We start from the raw sequence: 14439 nt of genomic DNA, 5'->3' as shown, positions 1-14439 counted from the left end.
ACGTAGCGGAAGTGAGTTTCGCAAGATACAACTTTTAAAATCGACCTATGGTTTACATACCAAAAACATCCTTCCGAAAAGTTTGTTGTTTCTTACTGACAAAGATTGGTGTTCGTAAATGAGTCTTCTAATATGAAATGGTCATATAAACCAACATGTTACATTGAATACATTCAATAAGTAAATTTTTTAACCATAACATCGAAGCAGCCTTTCTTGCTTTTTCAAACGCTACCTATCTTCGCCGTTGGTAAACAAACGAAGGACAGAAAATCCGTAAGTACCGACAGCGAGGAATCCCCTTCGCTAATTTTCGCGTGAGACCAAGGCCTATTGAAAATAAAAACGCTTTGATAATGAAAACTAACGCTTAGCTCGGCGAAATAATGATAAACTATGGAATTGGACTGTGAAGCTGAGCATTGTAAACACTCGCTTCGTTTCTTAAGGTAATTATTTTGAAGTTTGAGATCAGAAACGTGTGTTCATTGGTATTTATCTATGTAACCTGGTAATAATTCTGCGAACAAAGAGATAAACTCTAGTTGAAGAAGCTGAAGAAATGTTTCGTCTGTCGTACTTTCGCACTAAGTAAATTAGGTAAAAACAATTAAATTGATAAAATCTGCTGATTATCTAAAACTTATCTGGCAAAATAGCCACATGCAGCCATTTTGGGAAAACAGCTTACTTTACCCTACTCAGAAGCCCCAGAACAGGCCAAAAGAAACCACCTATTGGGAGCGAAGTGCGGAACAACCAATTTGCGACCGAAAACTATCGCTACGCCCCCTTTGGTTCGCCATTGAAACCTAGATTGGTAGCCGCTAAAGCAGACGCTATAATTTTTTCTTCATCGTTATTCGTAAATTTTACTTAATAAATAATGATACATTATATTAAAATTTTTACATCGTTTGCTTATATTTTGTTAAGTTTATTTAGGAAAAAACGTTGTTATGACTTTTTAATATGTCTGTAGCAGACGCTAGATCATAGGCGCCACCTCAGAGAAGCCAAGGTGCAGAGAAGCTTGCGCCGTTACGCCACCTAGACTCGTTTCGGTCGCGAATAAGGTAATTATGATCAACTTCAGTTCTTTGTTATGTTTAAAGAACAACCAAATGCATTTAACACACCATTTTAATATTAATCAATTTTCGTTCAGACAACCAGACGGTACGAAATATACCGACCAGCGGTGTCACTGGGACGAACGATTTTCACAACCTGACCTCGTTTTAGGCCAAAATAACGGGCAACAGGATCCAGTACTTGAATCCTCATCAACTGATTGTCCTTGAGCTTGTACCTAGCGAGTAACTCCAATTTTTCTTCCGGCGTCATGACAATGTGCTCCGGAACTAATTCGTGTTCAGTGACGTTGGTCAGCAATTCGGATTCAAGAAAATATTCCAAAATATATTTCGGAGCCATGTCAGTCAGGGCCTGCTTGGCCGACGGAGTCATTCCTTGTTGAACCACAATCAGAGCTCGAGTTATTGTTTCTTCTTGCATACGGCCGCAATACAACTTTCATTAGAAAGAAGAAAAATGTTAAAAAATACAGGTAATGAAATGCCATAATGTATTTATCTTTAGGGATAACTTTGTTGAGAAGATTTTTAATGTTGCACGTAATCCGCTTAACGCTCTAACAGCAAGATCGTTTCCCATAAAAAACACAAATCCGCTCGGTATCTCATTGATTACCTAAAACGGACGTCTTCCAACGTGATTGAAGCACACGCCAGTGAAGTTTATCCTTCCCCCTCTCGTGGCGAGGGTTAATTGGACCATGACGTTCACGGATTATGTCAATATAGTCATTCGTCCTAACGTATCAATAATTTCATTCTTGTTCTTGCAGAACAATAGTAACCCTTTCTGGGTTGTAAAAATATACTAGAGATTCAACCTAATGCAAATTGTAATCATAACAGACGAAACTCAGGTATAACACTACTGCCATATCTAGATTAATTGCTGAAAAACTATTTATGAGACGACATTTCCTAGAAATCAACGAGCAATGAATCTAGAGATTGAACCATGCCAGTCGCCATGGCCGGATGGGATTGGCGGATTTCAAATGAACTACATGTAGTAGTTTACATTATAGATTAGATAAACCTACAGGTATAGTTCAGTCTTGCACTTTACCTTAGTAATAGGTGGCGACGCTAACAACAATAATACAAATACTTGCAAATAGTGGTACTTTTGACGAGTGTGCTTGGGACCCCCGACCTCTCATGTCTATTTTTCATGAGGGAGAGTGAATTTTAAATAAATACAGGGTGTTACGGGTAAGTGTACCGAAACTTTCTACATGCATTCTATGGGTCTCTATGAGTAAAACAGGTCTAATAAACATGGGTCCTAAAGTGCTTTGTTTCAGAGATATGGGCTCCCAAAAAACTACCCCAAAAAACCGTACACAGCCTTAAATCTGGCAAACAATATTCTTCCTTGAACCAAATTGTTTTCATTAAACTATCAATTGTTTTTTATGCTTTGTCTTCAAACTTATTTTACTTCTAAAAGCACATTAATGACCGTTTGCCACTTGTTATTAAAGTTTCTCGCCTCACGGATAAAAAACTACTGATAGTTTAATGAAAACAAATTGGTTCAAGGAAGAATATTGTTTGCCAGATTTAAGGCTGTGTACGGTTTTTTGGGGTAGTTTTTTGGGAGCCCATATCTCTGAAACGAAGCACTTTAGGACCCATGTTTATTAGACATTGCTTACTCATAGAGACCCATAGAATGCATATAGAAAGTTTCGGTACTCTTATCCGTAACACCCTGTATATACAGAAACGAGCAAATAGTTAAGATATATTGTGAAATTTTCTTAAACCTTTTTATTTAAATTGGGGTTGAGGGCCCCTCTTTGATTGATTTATTTCGAGGGTCCCAGCATTTATTTTGAGAATCAATATCCCCCGGACTGCCCCTTATCCACAAAATATTGCCTAGAAACTAATTTATAAATTATCTATGTTCAATAAATACGACACTCCACGTTCGTCACATGCAAATCTTTACCTAAGAACTCTTCTCGACAGAATAAAAGCCATACGTTCGCTAGCTCTGCTGTCTTGCGTTGCTTTAAACCTAGGAGCAACAAACACAAGGAAAACGCAGCTAGCCTTTAAACACGCTAACGAAGGGTTGTGTACGAATTTCATTGGACGAGCGTCACGAGCCTTTACGCTGAACATTTAACGGGCGGGGGAAGACAATTTCCGAATTTTCCCCTTCCGACGGCAGCAGGCGCTAAAGCGTCTAGCCAATGAAAAATGTACGCGAGACAATCCACGACTTTTGACGAGGTTGCGTTCTCCTTTTGTGGGGTGTTGTGTTTGTTGCTCCTAGTTTAAACAACGCCTTGCTACAGTGCTATTTTCGTTTCACGATGTAATGAAGTCACTCGGCGAATAACGCTCACTGACATATTTGATAAACAGTCGCGACCCTCTTTTGGTGGCCTTCGAAAACTGGATAGCTAGCGTATTAGCAGAGACTTATAGCGTTTGGCAGTCAATAGCATCAGTTATGTTTTTCGAACGAAATACCGCGAATTAGATTGTTATGATGGATGAAATACAAGCTTTTCGCGACCGAAAACTATCGTTACGCCCCCTTTGGTTCGCCATTGAAAACTAGATAGATAGCGGCTAAAGCAGACGCTATTAGTTTTTACTCATCGTAATTGGTAAATTTAACTTTACAAATTATGATACTTGCATTTTTACCCTAAAACGTTTTATTCGACTGTTCTCGGGGTAAGATTTACCCTGTCCCGAATTTTGTTCGCTTGTTCCAGAGCTCAAATGTTACACTTTCTACTCCTCCTCGGAAGGAGGTATAGAGGGAGTAACCTAGTTAATATAGAAAATTCGTCTGCTTAAATTTCGTTTCACGTATGGGTGGCGGAGTGGTTAGCACTTTCGCCTCGCAGCAAGAGGAGCCGGGTTCGATCCCAGATTGTGGCACTGGGTGAAAACTCGGAACAACTCCTTCTGCGTTGAGTTTGCAAGTCCTCTCCCCACTGGTTTAAGGGGTTCTCCCCCGAGCTCTTCGGTTTCCCCTTCCATAAAAACTTGTCTAGGTTAATGGTAATAGTTAAGTGTAGGGAGCTGTTGGCTCGATCTCGTGGCATGCAGGGCTTGCCACCACCCTCCTACGCATTGTAACCCGGCCACCTGAATTAAGGGCTTCAAAAGTCGCATGATGACTTAGGCCTAAGGTGGTGCCTTGGGTATTAGTCTAGCTGATTATTATTGTATGTACATTTTTTATTTTTTTTTATTTGCTTCCATTGCGTGCCCCTCCCCCCCCCCCCCCCCCTGATATCAAATCCTGGTTACGGTGCTAGTCATAGGGCTACACTTTTTAACCTGCTCAAAAAACCGAGAACAGGCGGAAAAAAAACTACCTTATGAAGCGCCAATTAGCCTTTTCAGTTTAAATAGAGCCACGTAGTGGCAAATGCAAGAAGCTCATAAACTGCTGGATTTTCGTCTGCTAAGCAGACGCTATATTGAAAAATCCAGCAGTTCATGAGCTTCTCGCATTGCCACTACGTGGCTCTATGTAAACTGAAAAGGCTAATTCAAGTTCGCCATTTTCATTACTGAGCAACAGAGTGCCAGCCCAATGTTTTTCAGCCAGCAAAATTTAAAAACAACGAAAATGGCGGACCTTTGTTTTACCACCAAATGTGGAAAAAAGAAATAAATACGACTCTCTAACTCATATATTACTTCTTACAATACCAACCTTTATGTGTTTGATACCAATTTTGGGATCATCGGGATAGAAGATAAACATTTGGTCGGTGGGGTCGTCATTGTGAGCGACCAGCCCGGTGAGTTCCGTGCGGCTCGGCCTCCTTTCGCTGGGACGGTCGCCGAACTGAAGCTTAAACTGATCCAGCGTTTGGTCCAGCTCTTCCTGAGTAATGAGGTATCCGCGGTCGTGGCACAGTTGCATCAAAGTTTTGCGTATACGCCAAAGCTTGTACGTTTCCACTTCGTCATCCATACTCAAAACGCAAGAACCAAATTAGCCTTCTCAGTGTATATAGAGCTACGTAGTGGCCAACGTGAGAACTCCGTAGACTGCTTGAGATTCAATTTCTACACTCCCGGTGATTAATTTTAGTAGAATTATAAGAAATTAATTATTCCAAAAAGGTTTTCTCTAATCAAAAATTGTTGGATCCCCTTATTCGTAGGATATTCAAGGCCATTAATATATCACGGTAGGCCCGTAGTGCCACCGTTGCTTGATGCCCCAAGCATGTGGCTTTTGTACTTAAAGGCTAATTCCTAGGCAGATAGAGGTAGGTCGATTTTGAAAGTCAGTGGGTGAAAATTATTTTGCTCGCTATCTTATGACGACTCGCTTACCCTTCGTCATAGCTAAATATCGGAATGTTACCTTCAAAGCGTTCTTTACGGAAGCCGGCTACAACTTTATGGTTTACTTCCGTAATGAACCACTAATTAAGTAGCGCCAGAAATGTCAAAACCCACAGGAGAGAGCGAACAATATTAGGGTGGCAGAAATACTTTATCTCTAGTTTCACGGTACGCGCGATTACTGCGATAATAGCTACAATGAGACCCTGAAAATATTTAGTAACGTCTTCTGCCACCAGATGGGTAACGACTTCCTCAGCATCGCGCTGAATAAAGCAAATTTTAAAAAAGTAGTTGCCACACGTATCATATTTTATATAAGAATCGAGATCGATGGCTAAAGCTCATTTTAAAACGAATAATTTTGAATAATTTTTGTTAAATTAATTGACGAGTAGTTTTTTAATTATTACCTTTTTAAAAAAAAACAAACCCATCGATTTATCTTCCACCATTCTCATAAAAAATTAATTTAAAAATTGACAAAACGTATGGTTTGAGTTTATTAGGTAAGTTCATGTCCAAAAACCAAACGCCAGATAAACTGAACCAAAAATACCTACGATACAGTTTTTCTAATCGGAATAAATTTTTTTCTACTCTAGTGACACTTCCTGCATTGCTAGTTATATTATTATGCACAAATTGTTGAGGATCGTTTAACGGCACAGTAAAACCGATAAAGACGTTGCTGTCTTAGTTTATTTTCACACAAAAATTGAATTATAAAAAGCAGTTAATTTCAACCAATATTATAAAAAGCAGTTAATTTCAACCAATATTATAAAAAGCAGTTAATTTCAACCAATATTATAAAAAGCAGTTAATTTCAACCAATATTATAAAAAGCAGTTAATTTCAACCAATATTATAAAAAGCAGTTAATTTCAACCAATATTATAAAAAGCAGTTAATTTCAACCAATATTATAAAAAGCAGTTAATTTCAACCAATATTATAAAAAGCAGTTAATTTCAACCAATATTATAAAAAGCAGTTAATTTCAACCAATATTATAAAAAGCAGTTAATTTCAACCAATATTATAAAAAGCAGTTAATTTCAAACAATATTTAAGTTTCAAAAATATTTACCTTTCAATCCAAGTCTATTTATAATTACTATAGTTCTAGGGTTTGCTCAGCGATACACGAGGTTGTCAGGTACAAAACGTACAGTCAGAGGCTCTGCAGATATGTGAAGCTCTGACCAAAACGCGAGTTCCAACTTCCAAAATCTGCCAAACCTCCCTGGTGTGAGCGACGCCTCTCGGTGATGACTAATCGTTTGCGTCAAACGGTCATTTTCCGCTGCAAAATTAGAATTTTTTTTAACTATGAGTGGGCCTACAGTTGTAAAGTTCAAACGTAAAAGCTCAAGGTAGCAGACGAATAATTTGATTAAGTTAATTTACAGTCTTTCTTGTACAACCAAGTATTAGGGTCTGATCGCTTACGTAAACACTTTCCCTCATCCTCGTTGAGATTAGTCAGTGAGGCGCTCTTATTCAAATTCTTTACAATAAATTTGGTACGAATGACTATTTTTTAGGTAATTTTAATTTTTCAGTGCTTTTTCTTAATTTACAGTGGAGAAAATTTCACGCTTTCTTCAACGCTATCCACATTAATTGCCCAACCCTATTATATCTGTCAAAAGAGGACAAAAAGGTTTTATATATTATTACTATGGGCACGAGATTCGTTTGGCAACCAAAAAGAAAGGAAGAGGGTTGACTGACAATAAACAGGGCCGGCCCTACCATAGGGCGGACGGAGCGGCCGCTCCAGGCGCCAAGTCTCAGGGGGCGCCTCAGTGGTATAGAAAAATAAAGAAAAAAAGCACTAAACAGGATTCTCAACGGAAATTTGATATAAAACCACTCTTTTTGGACAAACACAAAATAAATTACATAAATATCTCTCACTTAGATAAATCAGAATTTGCTACCATTTGGGGAGGTTTTTTTTTTAAATATAGCTAAATCAGCTAATATCCAATGCACCACCTTCGACCACATAAGCAATGTTGCTTGTGCGAGATCAAGTAACAGGTGGCCGGGTTACAATGCGTAGGAGGGTGGTGGCTAGCCCTGCATGCCACGCGAGCCAACAGCTCACTACACTCACTATTACCGTTAACCTCAGCAAGTTTTAATAGGAAGGGGAAACCGAAGATCTCGAGGGAAAACCCCTTAAACCAGTGGGGAGAGAACTTGCAAACTCAACGCGGAAGGAGTTGTTCCGAATTTTTACCCAGTGCCACTAGCTGGGATCGAACCCGGCTCCTCTTGCTGCGAAGCGAAAGTGCTAACCACTCCGCCACCCCACAGTTTGCTTTGCTAGGGGCAACTTCAAAAACAGAGGGAGTTAGGAGTTTCATTCTCTCAACATGATTTTTAGGGATCGAGACTCGAAATTTGATGGGCTATCGGAGGATTTCTTCGCTACGGTTAGTTATTTCGAGCCAGGGGGCCTATTCTTGTCTTGGCGATACGCATGTCGTTATGGCGGAATCGATAAAATATCGCCATAACGACATCGACCGGCGAAAACCGTATTCTTGTCTCCAAAACTCACTTCGACATCGCCGTATCGCCAGCGAATTATAACGACAGGGCTGGGGATGTCGGAATCGCGTTTCTTTGTCGTTATGACGTCATTTTTCGCTTCGAATCGCGGTATTTTCAAAATGGCTGCTTTACAGCTCGCATGTTTTGAGTTTTGGCTTCTGTCAGAAATGGAAGAAACGAAGAGTTTGGGGTGGGAGAGAGTTCTAAGAGATAGATCAAAAGCTTTTGAACTTTCGGAAAATTAGTTTTGAAGTTTATTTCACCTAGATAAGTATTTAGTAATAGAGATTTGTGAGCATCTAAAAGCGACGTTAGAGTCAAACGCGTCTAACGTAAGAGTTACGGATCTCCCTGTAGATTCAAAGGTGAGCCATGAATTTAAGAATTAAATTTCGTAATTATTAGCGTTTTAATAATTATATGGTTCATTAGGCGTTAGTGGCTGTTCGATTTTGTGCTTACCAGAAAGCAGCTAGTTGGCAAAGATTTGTTTCTTGATGTCAGTCAGGCCACGGTCAGTCGCTGTCTGCATCAAGAAACCGATGCAATAAATAGCATTTTAATGCCAAAATGGATAAAATTTCCACTGAGTAAAGGGAAGCCATAAAGTTGAGGTAATTATCAAAACATCTCATAGCAGATAATTATTAATTTAACAATGCGTATAGATTTATGGAGAAGACCAGATTTCCCGGGGGCCATTGCTGCAATAGATTGTACGCACATTGTAAATGTTGCTCCAAATTCACGAGATTCAAATTATCGTGAACATTTGTACATTAACAGGAAAGGATACCATTCCTTAAACGTGCAATTGGTAAGCTTTATTTATATATCTAAATAATATACATGTACATTCAAAAATTTACATAGTTTTTATAGGTTTGCGATTGTGATATGGTAATTTTGAATGTCAAAGCCAAGTTTCCTGGGCGTACTCATGATGCCCACATATACAAGGCATCAATGGTTTCAAGATATCTTTGAAAAAAGTTACCTAGCAACCAAGAACTCTAGAGATCATTCCTAAGGTAAGTTTTGAGTATTAACTTCTCAATATAAAGGTAAGTATGAGGGTGTATAGGTAACAGAAAAACAACTATATTTCTTTTCAAAACTTTATTAGTGAAATTGTAAAAGATTCTTCAAAATAAAAAATTTGAATTTTTCACTTACTTTGTTTTAAAACTAAGCATATGAAACTCAAATAGTTTTTACAATACAAATTCTCCTTTGAGAACTAGCTATATGGCACCAAGTTTCCAACTGATCTTCCATTATCTTAGTTTGCTTATCAAGATTTGAATTTATTTTCTCAAGAAATTGTTGAGCCCTCGCATATGACCCTGTTGCCTTTATTGGTTGCGACCTTTAAACGGTTTAAGCCAAATTATCTTTTCCAAATTTTAAATATTTTTAAAGTAAATGATTTTCTACTTACCTCGTGCAGCTGGAGAAATATTTTTACCTTGGGAGTGATTAGAACCAAAGAATATAAAGCCCCAGGAATGGAAGGATTGATATTATTGGCCGCGTGTTTTGGCCGAGCTAGAAACTTCCGGCAAAGCAAATCAGAGTAACTGGAAACGGTTACCGCAACCAGGTCTCTCTTTGAAAACGAGAGGTGCAAAAGTTCCACTAGACGGAGCTACACCTTCCATTCCTGGGGCTTTATATTCATTGTTAGAACTCACAGACGCTACTGGTAAACTATGATTAAATCTTGGAGATCTGCAGGAATGGGAGCCAGTGGGAGAAGAATGGGCGATAGTGACTGAATATGGAGGAGCCATTGTTCAAGAAGCTGCGGGACGTTGATCTAAAGTAGCCAATGCCGCATCCATTTTCTTCAATTATCTGTTGTTAAAATCAAGAAATGTTAGCATGAAATGTATTCATGAAAGAATACTTACCCCAAAGCCAGCTTCTGGTACTTCGTAGTGGCCAAATGTACCCCCTAGGCCGCTCAATAAACGAGAGCTGCCCAACATTTGCTCGACCTTCCTCAGTTGTCTTAGTTCTAGTTTGGGAAGTTCCAGTCAGCCAAACTCTGGAACATTTATGCATAAGTAATAGAAGTAACAGTATTTCTATTCCAAAAAAATTACTGCACCTCCAGTACGGTCCACCACAAGCATTAAGCCTTTGGACAAGACTAATGCACATCGCGGTGTACTGTACGCCTCGTTTGTACAGTTTGCATCAAACTTACGGCTAACGAAACGTTCATTAGCCTCCATGTATTCTAAAATTAAAACCTTTAGATTTCCGCAGAATTTCTTGAGAAAATAAATTCAAATCTTGATAAGCAAACTAAGATAATGGAAGATCAGTTGGAAACTTGGTGCCATATAGCTAGTTCTCAAAGGGGAATTTGTATTGTAAAAACTATTAGAGTTTCATATGCTTAGTTTTAAAACAAAGTAAGTGAAAAATTCAAATTTTTTATTTTGAAGAATCTTTTACAATTTCACTAATAAAGTTTTGAAAAGAAAAATAGTTGTTTTTCTGTTACCTATACACCCTCATACTTACCTTTATATTGAGAAGTTAATACTCAAAACTTACCTTAGGAATGATCTCTAGAGTTCTTGGTTGCTAGGTAACTCTTTTCAAAGATATCTTGAAACCATTGATGCCTTGTATATGTGGGCATCATGAGTACGCTCAGGAAACTTGGCTTTGACATTCAAAATTACCAAATCACAATCGCAAAGCTATAAAAACTATGTAAATTTTTGAATGTACATGTATATTATTTAGATATATAAATAAAGCTTACCAATTGCACGTTTAAGGAATGGTATCCTTTCCTGTTAATGTACAAATGTTCACGATAATTTGAATCTCGTGAATTTGGAGCAACATTTGCAGCAATGTGCGTACAATCTATTGCAGCAATGGCCCCCGGGAAATCTGGTCTTCTCCATAAATCTATACGCATTGTTAAATTAATATTTATCTGCTATGAGAAGATTTGATAATTACCTCAACTTTGTGGCTTCCCTTTACTCAGTGGAAATTTTATCCATTTTGGCATTAAAATGCTATTTATTGCATCGGTTTCTTGATGCAGACAGCGACTGACCGTGGCCTGACTGACATCAAGAAACAAATCTTTGCCAACTAGCTGCTTTCTGGTAAGCACAAAATTGAACAGCCACTAACGCCTAATGAACCACATAATCATTAAAACGCTAATAATTACGAAATATAATTCTTAAATTCATGGCTCACCTTTGAATCTACAGGGAGATCCGTAACTCTTACGTTAGACGCGTTTGACTCTAACGTCGCTTTTAGATGCTCACAAATCTCTATTACTAAATACTTATCTAGGTGAAATAAACTTCAAAACTAATTTTCCGAAAGTTCAAAAGCTTTTGATCTATCTCTTAGAACTCTCTCCCACCCAAAACTCTTCGTTTCTTCCATTTCTGACAGACGCCAAAACTCAAAACATGCGAGCTGTAAAGCAGCCATTTTGAAAATACCGCGATTCGAAGCGAAAAATGACGTCATAACGACAAAGAAACGCGATTCCGACATCCCCAGCCCTGTCGTTATAATTCGCTGGCGATACGGTGATGTCGAAGTGAGTTTTGGAGACAAGAATACGGTTTTCGCCGGTCGATGTCGTTATGGCGATATTTTATCGATTCCGCCATAACGACATGCGTATCGCCAAGACAAGAATAGGCCCCCTGGCAGGAGGAGGAGGTTAAGGAAAAGTTGCTACGTAACGATTAACTTCAAGGAATGGTTTTCTTAGGGAGGACTCTGTCACTTCGGTGATTTAAAGATCGGAGTATCTCAAACGACTTCGGATAAGACGGTACCAGATGAAGCGTTGTCTTGAGGGGATGATCTCTATGACGATTTGGTTGATTTAAGCGGGATTCTCTTCTCTTCACTTTCTCTCTATCGGAAAGTCTTACACGAAAAGCTCCGTAACTCGGGTTTCACTAGATCAAATAACGTTCCGATGTTCAACATTTGCATCTTTTGGATTATTTATTAGTGCTTATCCTCTTTTTATTTAACTTTTGGGGAAATTCGCGGAGCGGAGTCTGACTTAAAAATTTCCGGCAGGCCCGTAGCCAGGATTTATCAGTTGAGGCGGCCCAACCAATTCCTAAGGGGCACCCTTAAAAATCAAATGGTTTGCAAAGACCTATGAGGTAAATACTACTTTAAAATGAGCTTAAGGGTCCACACGGGCCACACTGGCGTTTGGCATTGGAACATGTGGTTTAAATAAATATAAATCAAATTTATATAAAACGTAAATCGAAGTTGAATTTCCAATCACCTTAGTTGGTCTTTATTTCTTTGTGTTTTAACACAAATTTATCCATACCTGGACTCGACCTGGACTTACAATGACTTGATTAATCTCACGCGAGTCGATAGCGAAACTAAGATGGTTTTTTGGGCGTTATTCCTATTTCCCTCAAGCCGAAAATGTATGACTGCGCTGTTTTCCAAGCGACTTATTAATAGGGTTGCGATACATTTTCGGTGTGAAATAAGTAATTTAGAACGAAAAATGCATGGAAACCCTGTTAAAATAGTATCTGCTTCACCATGTTCCACACGAAACCTCCCGAAAACCACCACTTGAGGAAAATAGGAATAACGCCAATTAAGAGCCTTCTATTATTCTGAACCACAGAACATCACTACGCGGAGGGAATAAAGAGAAATAAGCCGCAGTTAGTATACTTGGGAAAAACGAATGTATTCTAAGTTCAAAGTAGACGAAGCGTAATCATAGTTAAAAGAGCTTTTTATTGTATCTCTCGGTCTAATGGCTAGGTTTATATACAGCATTTCTCCCGGGCGAGAGAGGTCAAAAGGCTTACTGATATAAGGCGCCATCTATTACTAAACCCGGAGCCGGCATTCTCGACAAAGACTTGAGCGGAGCGTGGGTGCTACGATAATCGTGAATTACGGAGTTGTCGAAGAGTTGTATAACTTTAGTAATGACGTATTTATGTTAATTGAACAATAATACCAAAAGAAAACTAAACGAATTTTATTAAGCTACAAACAGTTTATTAGTACAAATAGTACAATTACAACATTAGTAATTCCAGTCTTTCTAGTTCTTTTTTTTTTACTTATTGTTTACTTTTAAAAACCGGTCCACTCTTTATTTTTCGCTTAAATTATATCCTGAACGGCAGTGCCTTGTCCCCCCTCTCTTTTCTCCCCCCCCTCTCTCGCGGCGAAGGTCTCCCTCTCTTCCGGACATTACCGCGAATTTCCCTCTCTCTTCTCCGTCTCGTTCCGAGTCCCTTTCTCTTCTCCCCCAAGTGCGACACACACACACACGCACACCCACACAAACACACACACACACACACACAGCCAACTTTCCCATTGAAGTCACCATAGTGAGAGCTTCGCTCGTTCGCTCCGCTCAATTACAACTTTTTTTTTAGAAATTTTTTAAATTGTTAATGTTATATATCAAATATCACTGGTTTCTTTACTGCACGGCCATACCGAGTTGTAGTAGTCTTGGCCTTGGATGGAAAAGGAGAGGAAGATATTAAATATTGTTCATGCATTTTAGCAATAGAAGGATTACCAGTACTAGTCTGTGGTTTATACTGTATAATTAAATCCTTAGATGGAGTTTGTAACATACGAAATTGTCCTTGATGTGATATTGGGTTTGAAGTTTGAGACATTCTTGATGGGGGTTGTGGTTGTTGAATTGTATGAGTTTGCACCGAAGTTTGACTAGGTGCCAGATTTGGAAGGCGATTTGACACTAAATTCAGTTTAGATTGTGTTGGTAACTGTAACGGTGCAGAGTGCTGAGTAGAAGGTGGTTGTCTGGTAGAGTTAAGGAATGAGCTTCGTTGAACACTTCCTGAGTCAACAGTTGTAGCAGAAGTTCGAGGAATAACACGATTTACTCTAGGAATAGGCTTGGTAAATCTGGAATTAATATATGATGTACCTGTACCAGATATATTTGTAGCTCGTAGATCTTCATGAATAGAATCCGGTGGAGACGCTGGTTGAGGCATATTCTGTGGATTAACATTGGTTCCAATTAATGTATGGGCGAAGATGGACACGGGTACGACGTAGGAATTTTCCATCCGAGGTGTGCAAATTATACGAATCGGGCTCATTAGCATGGGAATGAATTATTGCCGGCACCAAATTGCGATGGCCAGCTTGGTAATAGACATGCGCACCAGGCTGAAAAGTAGAAGGTTGAGGGTGTATCCGTGACTGTTGCATTGTTCCCATTTTATTTTTTCTCCTCCTGAAGTAAGGCAGCACCAATGCCAGTAGAGCTTAGAAGGATCGAAAGCCACCAAGATAGGAGCTGTTGAAATTAATTTCTGTATTTTGTCATATGCAAGTTGAATAGTTGGGGTCCATGCATAGACAGCGTCCTTTTTCT

General features: G+C 38.9%; 1 protein-coding gene across 1 annotated transcript; it reads right to left on the bottom strand.

Moving 5' to 3' along the window:
* Positions 1–1125: 1125 nt before the first annotated feature.
* On the bottom strand, positions 1126–5184 carry LOC149939572 (DNA-directed RNA polymerases I, II, and III subunit RPABC1-like). Its single transcript, XM_090177944.1, has 2 exons — positions 4792–5184; positions 1126–1533 (listed from the first exon to the last, which is right to left on the bottom strand). Exons 1-2 carry the CDS (start codon positions 5053–5055, stop codon positions 1165–1167), a joined length of 633 nt encoding a protein of 210 aa, XP_090034070.1. The 5' UTR covers positions 5056–5184; the 3' UTR covers positions 1126–1164.
* Between the last annotated feature and the right edge of the window lie 9255 nt (positions 5185–14439).

Source organism: Leiobunum rupestre, chromosome 6 (genome assembly GCF_980474605.1).
Source record: "Leiobunum rupestre chromosome 6, qqLeiRupe1.1.hap1, whole genome shotgun sequence".
NCBI classification, from domain to species: Eukaryota; Metazoa; Arthropoda; class Arachnida; order Opiliones; family Sclerosomatidae; genus Leiobunum; species Leiobunum rupestre.
Note: the sequence above shows the minus strand (reverse complement) of the source record. Positions and strands in the feature narration are given on the sequence as shown.